The sequence below is a fragment of the Colius striatus genome, chromosome 3 (assembly GCF_028858725.1).
Source record: "Colius striatus isolate bColStr4 chromosome 3, bColStr4.1.hap1, whole genome shotgun sequence".
NCBI classification, from domain to species: domain Eukaryota; kingdom Metazoa; phylum Chordata; class Aves; order Coliiformes; family Coliidae; genus Colius; species Colius striatus.
In genome coordinates, this window is record NC_084761.1 from 88430898 (window position 1) to 88442903 (window position 12006).

General features: G+C 37.6%; 1 protein-coding gene across 1 annotated transcript in view; it reads left to right on the forward strand.

The window, feature by feature from the left end:
• The window catches only part of SH3TC1 (SH3 domain and tetratricopeptide repeats 1), a 45068-nt gene extending 38129 nt beyond the window's left edge, over window positions 1-6939 (forward strand). The window contains exons 15-19 of the mRNA XM_061993220.1: window positions 1845-1995; window positions 4071-4193; window positions 4479-4629; window positions 5511-5707; window positions 6426-6939. Coding sequence (XP_061849204.1) covers window positions 1845-1995; window positions 4071-4193; window positions 4479-4629; window positions 5511-5707; window positions 6426-6656 — 853 coding nt within the window. The 3' untranslated portion in view covers window positions 6657-6939. The remainder of the gene's footprint in view (window positions 1-1844; window positions 1996-4070; window positions 4194-4478; window positions 4630-5510; window positions 5708-6425) is intronic.
• The last annotated feature ends 5067 nt before the right edge of the window (window positions 6940-12006 follow it).

The following is a 12006-nucleotide window of genomic DNA, read 5'->3' on the forward strand; positions in this document are numbered from 1 at the left end:
AGATGTCAAATTGTCTCCTTATAAGTGTTTCTCTCTTTTTTTTGAAACATATAAGCACAAAGCTTATGTGTAACACTGGACAGTGTCAGTCTCCAGCAATTTCCATACTCCTCTTATTTTCAGAATACCAAGTTTTTGTTTTACTTCATTGAATAAACAGACTGAACAAGTAAATTTACTTTAAAATAACAGGTTCTGGGGTAACTTACAGGTTTCTGTAGATGCTTTTTAAAGTGTTTCTTAAGGCAGCTTTGATTTCATTATTTTCATACAATATCTCACTTCATGGAGTCACTTAGATTCAGGTATTTTCAAGCACGCATCAGTAAGGATTGAAAAAGTATCTTTCATTATTTTGCATTGTTCACTGTTGTTTAATGACATAGTTGTTGAACATCTTTATCTTCAGCCTCTCCAAAGGGAGTTGGTTAAAATTTCACACTACCTTGAATTTGCTGACAGATTCACTAAGTGGAGAAGCTAGTTCTTTGTGTGCATGCAGTAGATGGAATTTATGTACCCCAGGAGCCTGGCTCCCATGTGTCAGCTGTGTAACCTTAGCAGACTACCAGATAATAGCACATATTCAATACAACCATAGTATCACAGTATTCTTGAGTTAATAGCCCTGGACAAGGATATGTGTCTATGATGAAGTAAACAAAATGGTGATGTCCCTGTTATCACCACCTCCATTGTAAATTACTTTGGCCACATCAGTGGACACAGCCTGACCCATTCCAGCTGCTGTGTGGGTTGTGGATTCATCTGTGCTTGTGCCTGCTGCAAAACTAAAAAACTCTGCAGGAGAGATGGAAGTAGCATTCACTAATTGGGCTGAGTTGGACTACTTCAACTACCTTGCCTTTTCTCATTTTAGCACTTCTTAGGAAAGAAGACTGAAATGTCAGGCTTGTTCAGTGGATCTTTATCTCAGGTATAATGAGTGACAGATCTTTTCAGTTTCTGTATGAAATAGAAAGTGGGAAAACCATTTTTGTTTATTTATTTATTTTACCCTCAGATAAGATACTTTGAGACACAACTGAAATCTTGACAGTGTGAAATACAAAGGAGTGTATTACTTTTAGATTTGTTTCAGATCTCTTTGGAGGCCTAAGTAGGCTGTTGCAAAGATGCACTGTGTAAAGACTGGATGTAACTCTATAGTTCGTGTCATATTTTAGTGTTTATCTTGTGCTTGGAGGAAAAGGTATCAGGTCAAGGTGATGAGAGTCTAACACAAGATGGAGAAGGATAAATCTGGGGTTTCTATATCTGATATAGAGTACTGCAAGCTCAATTAATCTGAAAGTCTTTCCTGAGTATAACCACTCTTCTTGAGAGAGTGATGCTCTGCTCAGTGATTTAATTTAGATGCTTCTAAAACTGGTCATGTCATGTTCTGTTCTCTCCCCTCCTCCCAAGTTGTTCTACAGTTGCTGATTAGTCGGAATTGTGCTTAAGTCAGATGCCTAAGTTACTTTAGAAAAAATGTTTATACATGTAATTGCTTTATGAAGTTTCTAGGAAAAAGCCATAAATGATAGAAGAGGTATAGATGAGGAAAGATTTTTTTGATCTGTCACTAGCCTGAGGTAGGGAAGGATATATCTAAACTATTCTGAAATAATATAATGTGATGACAATCTCAGAGGAAACATAGATTGGACAATAAAGGAAGAGCTTGCTAGTTACTAGAGTTAATACAGCTGAGAGATTACAACTGTGCATTGAATAGGTGAAACAGGTTGTCTTTTATATTAACACAAAGCTTTTCTCACTATTATAAAGTCTGCAATTCTGAAGAACCCCTTGGTGATCAACAGTTTTCCTTGCTTCAGAGCTTACAGGTTAGCTCTGGAATATACCAAAAGGAGTCTTGGAATATTTATAGATCTCCAGAAAAAAGAGAATGAGGCATATGCTTGGCTACGAGCAGGAAAGATATATTACGTTCTGAGGCAGAATGAGCTTGTGGATATTTATATTCAGGTATGTTGTCAACACTTACAGGCATGCACATGTCAACATGGTGCAGGTGACATGGTAAGAAAGTAATATAGTTATCCAACAGCTTTTGCTAATTGACATTCTGAACATATAGTAACACCATTTATATAAAGCTTAACAGCTGAAAATCTCAGTAATTTCTGTTCGTGCTCCATTTTAATCTGTTCCTTGCCTCTGGACATATTCTGGGCAATGACCTTTCTGCTCTGTTGTAAATTCTGTGTACTTCTCCATCACCCACCATCTCTATAGCACTACAGCAGTCAAACAAAAGCAGTATACGTATGTTACAAGCTGATGGATAACACATAATCATCTTATCATGCTGGCTTCTGGGCCTGATCCCCATGAAAACAGAATAGCTTCTTCAGGAAGCATTTCCGAAGCTTTCCTTTTGTAGCTGTGCCTAGCATGGCACAGACCCAGCTGGAGCGGCTGCTGCCTTTGCAACAGCGACACCAGAGGCATGTGGCTTACAGACCTCTGACTCCCTGCAACCGAGACCTGCTGCAGGTTCTGCTGCTGTGCTAACAGACTCAAAGATGACTTGAAATGGGGATTTAGCCCTTCTGGCTGCTGAAACTGGACGATCCAGAGCCTTTCTCAGAGCTGCACTGTAGCCCAGATCTGACTCTGTTATCTATATGGCTCCTAGCCATTCACTGAAGTGTTTGGGGAAATTCATTTTTTACTTCTGTAAGGGAGTTAAACGTTTTTCTCCCACTGTAAGGGAGAGTGCTGCCTTGTAGTGCAGGATGTATACAGAATGTAAGATCTGAGCATTGGCTGGTGCGAGTGGTACCAAAATACTGTCTCTAAAATAATCAGACATCTGTTAAGATGTTTTGGAAAAAAATCTACAAAGCAGAAGACATAGGGAACATGTTCATGTTTAAAAGGTACTGAGACATAATATGTGGGCCCACATTTTCTCTCAGTTAAGTTAATTTTTGAATACTTACCAGGAAAACAGAATAAATGTGTTTACAAGAAGAGACTGTGCTACAGGCCTGCTATTTCTTTTTCTTTTACTAAATTATTTTAGTTAATAGCCTGCAAGTCAGTCACCTGATGGTAAAAAAGCCAAACTGACATGTGGAGTGATTTGGGGTTTTTTTCATTTTTTTTTTTCCCACTTGCTTAATTTCCTCCAAAAGGAGGAGTGGGCTGGGGACATGCAGACATGTTTCATATTACTTGTATAGAGCCTGGTATTTAGAACACACAGTCAGTGCCTGTCCATGGGGGAAGTCTCAAAGCACGAATCTGTCCACTGAAAGGTTGACCACTGTGCCAATTACTTGTGCATGCCATCACATCTTAATTGCACATAAACCAACTTCCACAATGTGACACAATAGTCCTTAGGAGCCTGAATCCAAAGTAGGTGTGGAAAAGCATCACTGCCTTGTGCTTAGGTAGGGAGTCACAGTTGTATTAATGGAATGCAGTTGAAAACTAAAGATCACACAGCTAAAGCAATATTCTGAATTTTGTTCATATATAAGTTCTCTTTTTTATCGTTACTATCACTATTCTATCAATAACTGACTATTCTGGTAATGGAGGAGGATGCATGCTGCCTTTCAGGAAGTCTTTTTTTGTCAACATGGCATATATTTATTTCAGAAGATCGGGATAATGGAGTTGTGTTTATTATCACTTCACAGGTTTTTGAATCTGCATTGTTGGTTATATCTAACTTTCAACTAGAAATTATTCCCATAAGTTCACTCTATTTCAAATTTAATACATGGCAGCTATCAGACACACTATTACTTTTAGAGTACCATATGCTGATAAAGGTAGCAGGATCCTATTGCCAAAAAGAGGAGATCATAATGCTGTATATGCCCAGGTTGTTCTGTTACTTCTTCAGCAGGTACCATTGGCCCACTAGAAAAGATTACCAAAAAAGACAGAGCGTGTTCTCATCAAATGTAGCCTTTCCTTCTTATATTAAGAGGCCTTAACAAGAACTTTTTTCAGTTACTAATATTTATGATTTTTTTACCAAGAAGTAACCAAGATTTATTTTCTTTCCCCATTCTTTTCAGGTTGCTCAGGATACTGCTCTTTACACAGGAGATCCAAATTTAGAAATGGAATTGTTTGAAGCTGCTGGAGACATATTTTTCAATGGTACTTGGGAAAAAGAGAAAGCAGTGACTTTCTACAGGGTTTGTGCAGTTTTTCTACTGCATTGATAGTTATGTGCCCTCCCATCACAGCAGTTATTCCACATAAGCTGATCCTCTGAGCAACTGGTTTATCATCTATTGCAGCACAGTACTTTGTCATGGTGTTAATAGATAACCTCTGTTGCAACTTTCGTTCTGGGTAGAAGATATGGTATAAGCAAAGAACAAACTGAAACCAAAAGCTCCTTGATGTGACATAAATGGAAGCCTGTCAGTGCATATCTTGGGGTTCAACTGTACCTGAAATGATGTTATGTGTTTTAGGACAGGGCTCTTCCACTTGCTATTGAGACTGGCAACAAAAACACTGAACTCAGGTTATGCAATAAACTGGTGGAATTGTTGATGAACCTGAAGGCTTATGAGGAAAGTCTGGAATATGCAAGAGCATCTCTCACTCTCAGTGTAAACTTAGGTAAGACCAATTATAACTGAATATGTCTATCTCTGAAATATATCAGAACTCTAAAAAGTTTTCTTCCTTTGAATTCAGTCAGACTTCTTGCCAGGGTTTGATAACATACTACCGTTGCTAATTTTGTTTGTGTTCAAGTGTGAACACCTTTGTTATTGCCTCTCCTAACTCCAAGTTGATATGGAAAACCTTTTGGTAGGGCACAGAATTAAACCTGGCATTCCAAGTCTGAACTGAGTGTGCTTCTAACAGCTAAGATGTAACACTGAATAATACTGTCCCAAGAGGATTCAGAGAGTCATATACTTTCAGATTTGCTCACAGACTTGGTAATGAACCTAACTAGGATAAAGTAATAAAAAACAATAGGTCTAGTTTAAAAAATGACTGTTCTTCAAGTTTGATAACTGCTCGGCAGATTAAGGACTCTCTTTACCCCTCCACACAAGCACAGACAGTTCATTTTGATTAGTCTGAAAGTCATCTTTTTGCATACTTTTTTCATGTAAAGTATATACTGGCAGGGGAAAGGGAATCTTTAATACCATTAGCTTTATTTCTTTCATTAATAATAATCTATTTGTATCCTTTTTAAGCAAATGCAGGGTATATATATCTATACATGAGAGAAGAATTGAGTTACTTCTTCAGAAAGTCCCAGACACTCTAAAATATTACAGTAGGAAATCATTCATTAATTCTGTGGGATTTTTATTAAAGGGCAGGTTTTGACCACATTTCTCCTAAGCAAAATTGTTTTATTCAACAAAATCTCAGCAAATACTACATAGAAATAAACTAAAAAATAGATGTATTCTGATTTGAGAAAATTTGACTCCTTTGTCTCTTTGGTTTTGTCCTGGCTCATTTTATCTTGTTAGGAAACCAGCTAAATGAACGAATAGCTTACCATCGTCTGGCTGCCATCCATCATCATTTGGGTCACTGTGAGCTAGCTGAACACTTTTATTTAAAGGCTTTGTCTCTCTGTTCCTCTCCTCTGGAGTTTGAGGAGGAAACACTGTATTACGTCAAGGTCTACTTGATCTTAGGAGACATTATATTTTATGACCTCAAGGTAAGAAATGCTAAACACTACTGTGGAAAACTGTTACATTGAGTACCACTTTCATAGCATCATATTTAACCATGTTCTGGTTTCTTCTGTTTATATTATAAATAATGAAATGGCAAAACTACTGAAGTTCAGAATATACATTATTCTCATTTGATACTGAATTTGGATGTCATCATAGAATCACAGAATGGTAGTGGTTGGAAGGCACTTTAGAGATCATCTAGTCCAACCCCCCTGCTCAAACAGATCCACGTAGATCAGGTTGCATAGGAATGCATCCAGTTGGGTTTTGAAAACTTCCAGAGAAGGAGACTCCGCACCCTCCCTGGGCAGCCTGTGCCAGGGCTCCCTCACCCTCATAGTAAATTACTTTGTTCTTATTTTTAAATTGAACTCTTTGTGTTCCAGCTTTGTCCCATTACCCCTTGTCCCATTACTAGATACAACAGGAAAAAAAGGGATGTCCCAACCTCCTGACATCCCCCATTTATATATTTGTAAATATTACTGAGATCCTCCTTCAGTTTCCTCTTCTCTAGAGTAAACAGCCCCAGTTCCCACAGCCTTTCTTCATAAGGAAGATGCTCCAGTCCCCTGATCATCTTGGTGGCCCTGTGTTGGACTCTCCAGAAGTTCCCTGTCCCTCTTGAGCTGAGGAGCCTAGATCTTACAGTCTTTTGGTTGTACTATGGATGGTACTATCTCTGTCTCATTTCAGGATCCCTTTGATGCAGCAGGCTATTATCATTTGGCACTTGCAGCTGCCATGGACCTGGGCAATAAAAAAGCTCAACTGAAGATTTACACCAGACTTGCAATTATCTACCATAACTTCCTTGTGGATCGGGAAATGTCTCTCTTCTTCTATCAAAAGGCAAGAACCTTTGCAACAGAGCTGAATGTTAGGAGAATAAATCTAGCTCCTGATCAGTGTTATAAAAGTTCATAAGCATCTTCGAAAAATTCAGTTCAACTACAGAATTACCAAGAGAATTATTGTGGAGGCTTTGAAGGAGGTTGCAGAACGCTTTCACTGTCTCACTAAGTATGTGCTGTAAGCTGGAGCTCAGCATTCCAGACTAAATTACTGGTTTACATGACAATGAGCTACATTTCTCTCCAAGATACACAGTCTTGTTCTTATCATTTAAGAATCAGCCTTTGACTAAACCCAGGACTCGACAGTCTTTTTTTTTAACTAAATAATTCTTTGCTGTTTCTGCATAGCTAGATATGGGAAAATGATCAATGCATAAATGTAATGAAAAATATTTAATAAAGTGTTATAGAGCAAAAGCATTCTGTACAAATTGTGGCTTTCTTTCCATGGCCTAGGTCTTGTACAACCTAGCTGTATTATTTTTTTTATGACATCAAGTAAATACATTTGCATGATAAGTAGGGTATTTGAGAATTGATTTGATCTAGTTCCCCTCATTTCCTATCAAAATCATCTACTGCACTGATTATAGGCACTAGTTAAGACTTACCTGAAAACACCTGAAAAAGCTTATGTACATGTTGTAATAACTGATTTCAGAACTGCCAGTAGCATCTGCAATGACTTGTACATCTAAGCTTGTAAGAAACGCTGTAATAACTACACTATGTTTAGAAAAATGTACTACACTTCAGTTGCAAAAATTACACATTATTAATTTTGATAGTTCTAAATTTTTGTGCCTCAAAACATTTTCATAACAAAGGGTAGTAATCACATATAATTTTGTATATTTTGAGAAGGAATGTCAATGTCTTTTAAAAGACTGTTAAACATTCAGGTATACTTTGAAATGATGCCTTTTCATTCTCTAAGCACTTTATGAAGAAACTGCTAGTATATTTTTTTGAGACCTTACAAGGCATGGGAGTATGAAAGTGTTTTTGGAAGATGTGCACACAGTGTCAGACACCAGCCAGGGATTTTTGGCTACATATTTTATTTCCTTATAGTCAAACCTGGAAATGGTGCAAAAAAACCCTTTTATCCTTTTTTTTTTTTTTCCTGGTCTGTGTAGCTGGGTAAACTCATTGCTTTGGTTCTTTCCTAAGAATCTTTCTTTTCCTAAAATTTATCATTCACAGAGGACTCTGCACACTTTCCATATATTCATTCAGGTATCTGATTTTTCTTATCTTTTTGACCTTTTGAATTCTTCATTAGTTTTTTGACTTCTCTATGTGAAGAGAGGATGCTTACATGCATATAATCAAGATAGACTGACACTCAGGAAACACTACAAGGAGGTGGAAAGTGCATCTTCTTCCTCAGCAAATACTATAAGCACTAGTCAATATAACAGTTGCCATGATCATAATTGTGAAGTTTCAATTACTTTCAAGAGAAGACCTGACTTCTTAAGCAGACAAAATAACTATCTGCAATATTGCACTTGGCTCAAAGGCCCAGAAAGTGAAATAAGGCTTCAACACTATACCTTTGAGCTTCCACACTTTTTTAGTTTTAGAAAAGTTCTTTTACACAGTGAACTTTTTTTTTTCTCTTTTGACAAGAAAGCTTAATTCTCCTATGTTTTCAGTTTCTTGCTGAGGATTACTTGGCTGAAAATAATTAACTTGGTAATGCCTTAAATGTACATGTGCAGCATTTAAAACAGAAAAAAAGCTTTATGTTAGTGAATCAGATATCTAATGTTGAAGTTGAACGTTTTACTGTTCCCGTGTCATAGGAATCTATCCTGAAGACTCAGATTTAGTCAAGGGTCACTGTCCCAGTAACCATGACTAATTAATTATCTCATATCCTCTTCCTTGTCTTGACATCAAAACTCAACAGAACTCCTGTGTGATCTCTGCAGAGCTGGGAAAAGTGTGGATGTTGCTGTCTTCATTAATTTGCTTTTCAGTGTTTGGCAGTCAATTTTCCATTTCATTTGGCTTTCAGAGTTAGATTCGTTTACAACCTCTCTCTGGTTCTCACTTCTGTTATCACAGAGAGTCTCTTTGTATTCTGCGAAGGGAAACTGCAATTCCTAATCTGTAATTCAGTTCTGCTGGTAAGACCTGTCCTCTTTCTTGTGCTGTCACTTCATCTTGTTGACTTGATTTCACCAAATTTTGGTTTTCACAGCAGTCTGATTATTAATCCACCCTTTCATGTTAAATTGTGCATGAACAGTGTAAATTCTCTTCAAGCCATCTGAATAGCATACAAAAATGTATTCTCTCCTTGTTCTGATGACACAGGAATTCTGTGTTTTCCTACTGCGTGTGGTTAAAGGGAGGCATGTGAAGAGCATTTCAAAGATCTGCATTCATATTAGACATATAAATGGCATTTCAGGTTTTTAAAAATTGGTTCAAAACCTGTTAGACCATTAAATACTTTTAGTTTTGCTTCAGGAAGCACATCATTTTATTATTCCGTAATAACAAATCCCACGCCGTTGGACAGCAAAGTTGGAATTTACAAATTCTGGTAGGAACTGACTCTGGGCTAAAGGGTTTTATTGTAAAGTTGTGTTCCCTTTGATTAGGACTGGCATGATACATCTTCTCTTCAGGATACATCTGTTAGATGGCCCTACTCTCTTTAGCTTAAGAGAATGGTCAAGTGTCTACAATGTAGAATTCTGTAAGTGGGTTAGATGAATGTTACCTGGTGTGCTTTCTGGTTCAAGTCTTCAAAAATGGAAAAATGACTATTCAAGATATTATAAAACTCTGTTTTTTCATAGATGTTATGTAAATGATCCATTTTGGCCAGACACCTGGTAGAACATTCTTCTAGTTTAATGAGTCTAGACTCATTAAACTAGATTAATGTTGATTTAAAGGGATTTTTACTCAGTACTAGTTATATAGATAAACTACCAAAACTTTGAGTCTCTTAATGAGCCAAAAAAAGTCTTGCTGGGCTGTTAAAAGCTCTGCAGGCACTGACACACGGTAAGTATTTCTGCTTGATTTGAAATAACAAGCTTCTGCTCCCAGGAAGGCATGAACAAGTGTCTGTGAGCAGCTACACCTCTAGAACCTTGTCAGACATAGAGCCTGATACTTGTGCTGTCATCTTGCCACGTGTCATTCTTTCATTTTTAAAATGGGATTAGAGATAATGGAAGGGTAGTGATGCTGTCATGGTATAGAATGCTTACTTACTGAAAGGGGTGACCTCAATCCCCATGGTTTCCTCAGGCTGCAGAAGTTCACATTTCCAAAACAGGAAAATACAGAGTATCCTACTCAGTAGGCCAGGGCTTGTCCATCTATCTCTCCTGGTGCATCAAACTCTGCATGCTCTGTGTGTGTAAAAGAGAGAGCAGCCCTCTCTTCTCATGACTAAGGAACACATTTTGGAGTAAAGGAAGGCTGCGATCGTTCATGCTTCAACAGACTTGTATTAAGCATATCTGCATATGATATTGTCTTTGGACTAGAAACTGGCCCACAAGATTCCTGGTCGTTGAGTGTCTATTAGTTTCTTTTTTAAATTAGAGTAAGAGCTCCATTGCTTTCTCATGTCCTCAATTTTTGCAACTTTGGTCTCCTCAAGGAAGTTAAGCCTGCTTCGTGTTGCTTTTCCAGGGCCTAATCTATTCAATTTTAGCACTTTTTTTTTGCGGGACCAAGCTGTAGAGTGTGCCAGCCGAGAGAGCCTGTAGCCACGCGGTGGCACTCTCTAGCTTTGCATCAGGGGGCTCCAGCCCAGAAGGTTAAAAGCATTAGAAAACCTGAAAAAGTAGCACACTGTTCCTTCATTACCCTTCCTTTCCAACTGAAATCTAACACCTCTTAACCCCTAATACCCACATGATGACCTAGATCTAGGGCTTCAAGATCCTTTACCAGGGCAAATATGGATGTTTCCCAGGCAAGCAGAAGGCAATGAGCACTTGCACAGAGCAAAAGGAGTTGAAGATAATAATTCTAAGCTACTTTGAAATGCTTAAAGTTCTGACACCTGACTTATCACAGACAACCTAGAGATAGTTGGCTGCTCTGAAGTAGTACACAGTTTTATTTGCTAAGAGGAAAACTGGAGTGCAAATACCGAATACTGTGGTAGAGAAGAAACCGAGTAAATGAGGCTAGAGTCAGGCACACAGTGAGAACTGTTGGTGTTCTTTTAAAATGATCAACTTCTAACATATTTTGTCAAGAGAAATGTCATATGAATTGCTTCATATGAGCCTGTTGCTATAATATTCTAGGTATATTTGAAATAATTAGCCTACAGAATAAGGCATTTTTTCTGAAAATGTCCATAAGATATTAGTAGAGTTAGCAGCCATTTTCCCACTTAATATAAATCACCTGCCTGGAGTAACTGACTGTCAAATTGCTAAGGAGATGTTCCTCTAAATATTTTTCTTCTAATGTTTTTCTGCCTTCATTTTCCCATTTCAGATAATGAAGGGAATTAAAATAATGTTTCATTTCCCAGAGTTTTTATCCCTATCTGACACATTTATCACTGAGTGGCAGATTAAGCTGTCTTTTAAATGTGCTGACATACTAAATGGTTTGTATCTGCGTGAAAAGACAAACTAAAGGTTATTCTGACTTACAATTTCATAAAACTCATATGCCATTTAGATGTTGAATTACTTTAGGGAGTTATTTGCTGGGAAACACTTGAAAATTTTCAGCAGGTGTTTTTCCTGATGTAGCAGATGTACAGAATCTGCTCAAAGTACCCTGCCTTTGCCAAGTCAACAGAAGGGGACTTCACCATTGCACGGAAAATATTTGATTTTTTTGGAAGTTAGAATGAGTGGGACAAATGGAGTATTTTTTCTTTTCTAAAAATAACAACGATTCTTTCTGAATGTTTCCTGAAGTGTATCTAACAAAACTGGCTGCTGTTAGATACTTGTGTTTTGTCAGTCAGGTTCAAACTGGAAGAGAAACTTTTCAGGAGCCAATCCATTTCCATACTGAGGAAAGACTTTATCAAGAACTGTGGATCACTTTCCACCTGCTCATATTTTGCTTAAAGTGCAGATACATTTCTGTGTGCCTGACTTTTGTAACTTATGCTATAGTTCTGTGTTTGAAACACAAAACACCTGTTTCTTTCTTTCTTTCCCTTGAGAAGGAGATTTAACACAGTAGCAGTGTATCTGGGCATTTTTTGTAACAGCATATAGATACTGCCACATACAAGTAAGCACCCAAGAAGTGACCAGAAGTGATCTTGAACCAAAATATTGCCTCCTTTTCTGTAGTTCTTGTACATTTTGATCTTTAGTCACAGATAACTGGGGGCTTATGTATAGTGAACCCCCAAGCTATCTTCTGCATTTTTATAGAATTTATCTTTAGAAATTCATATC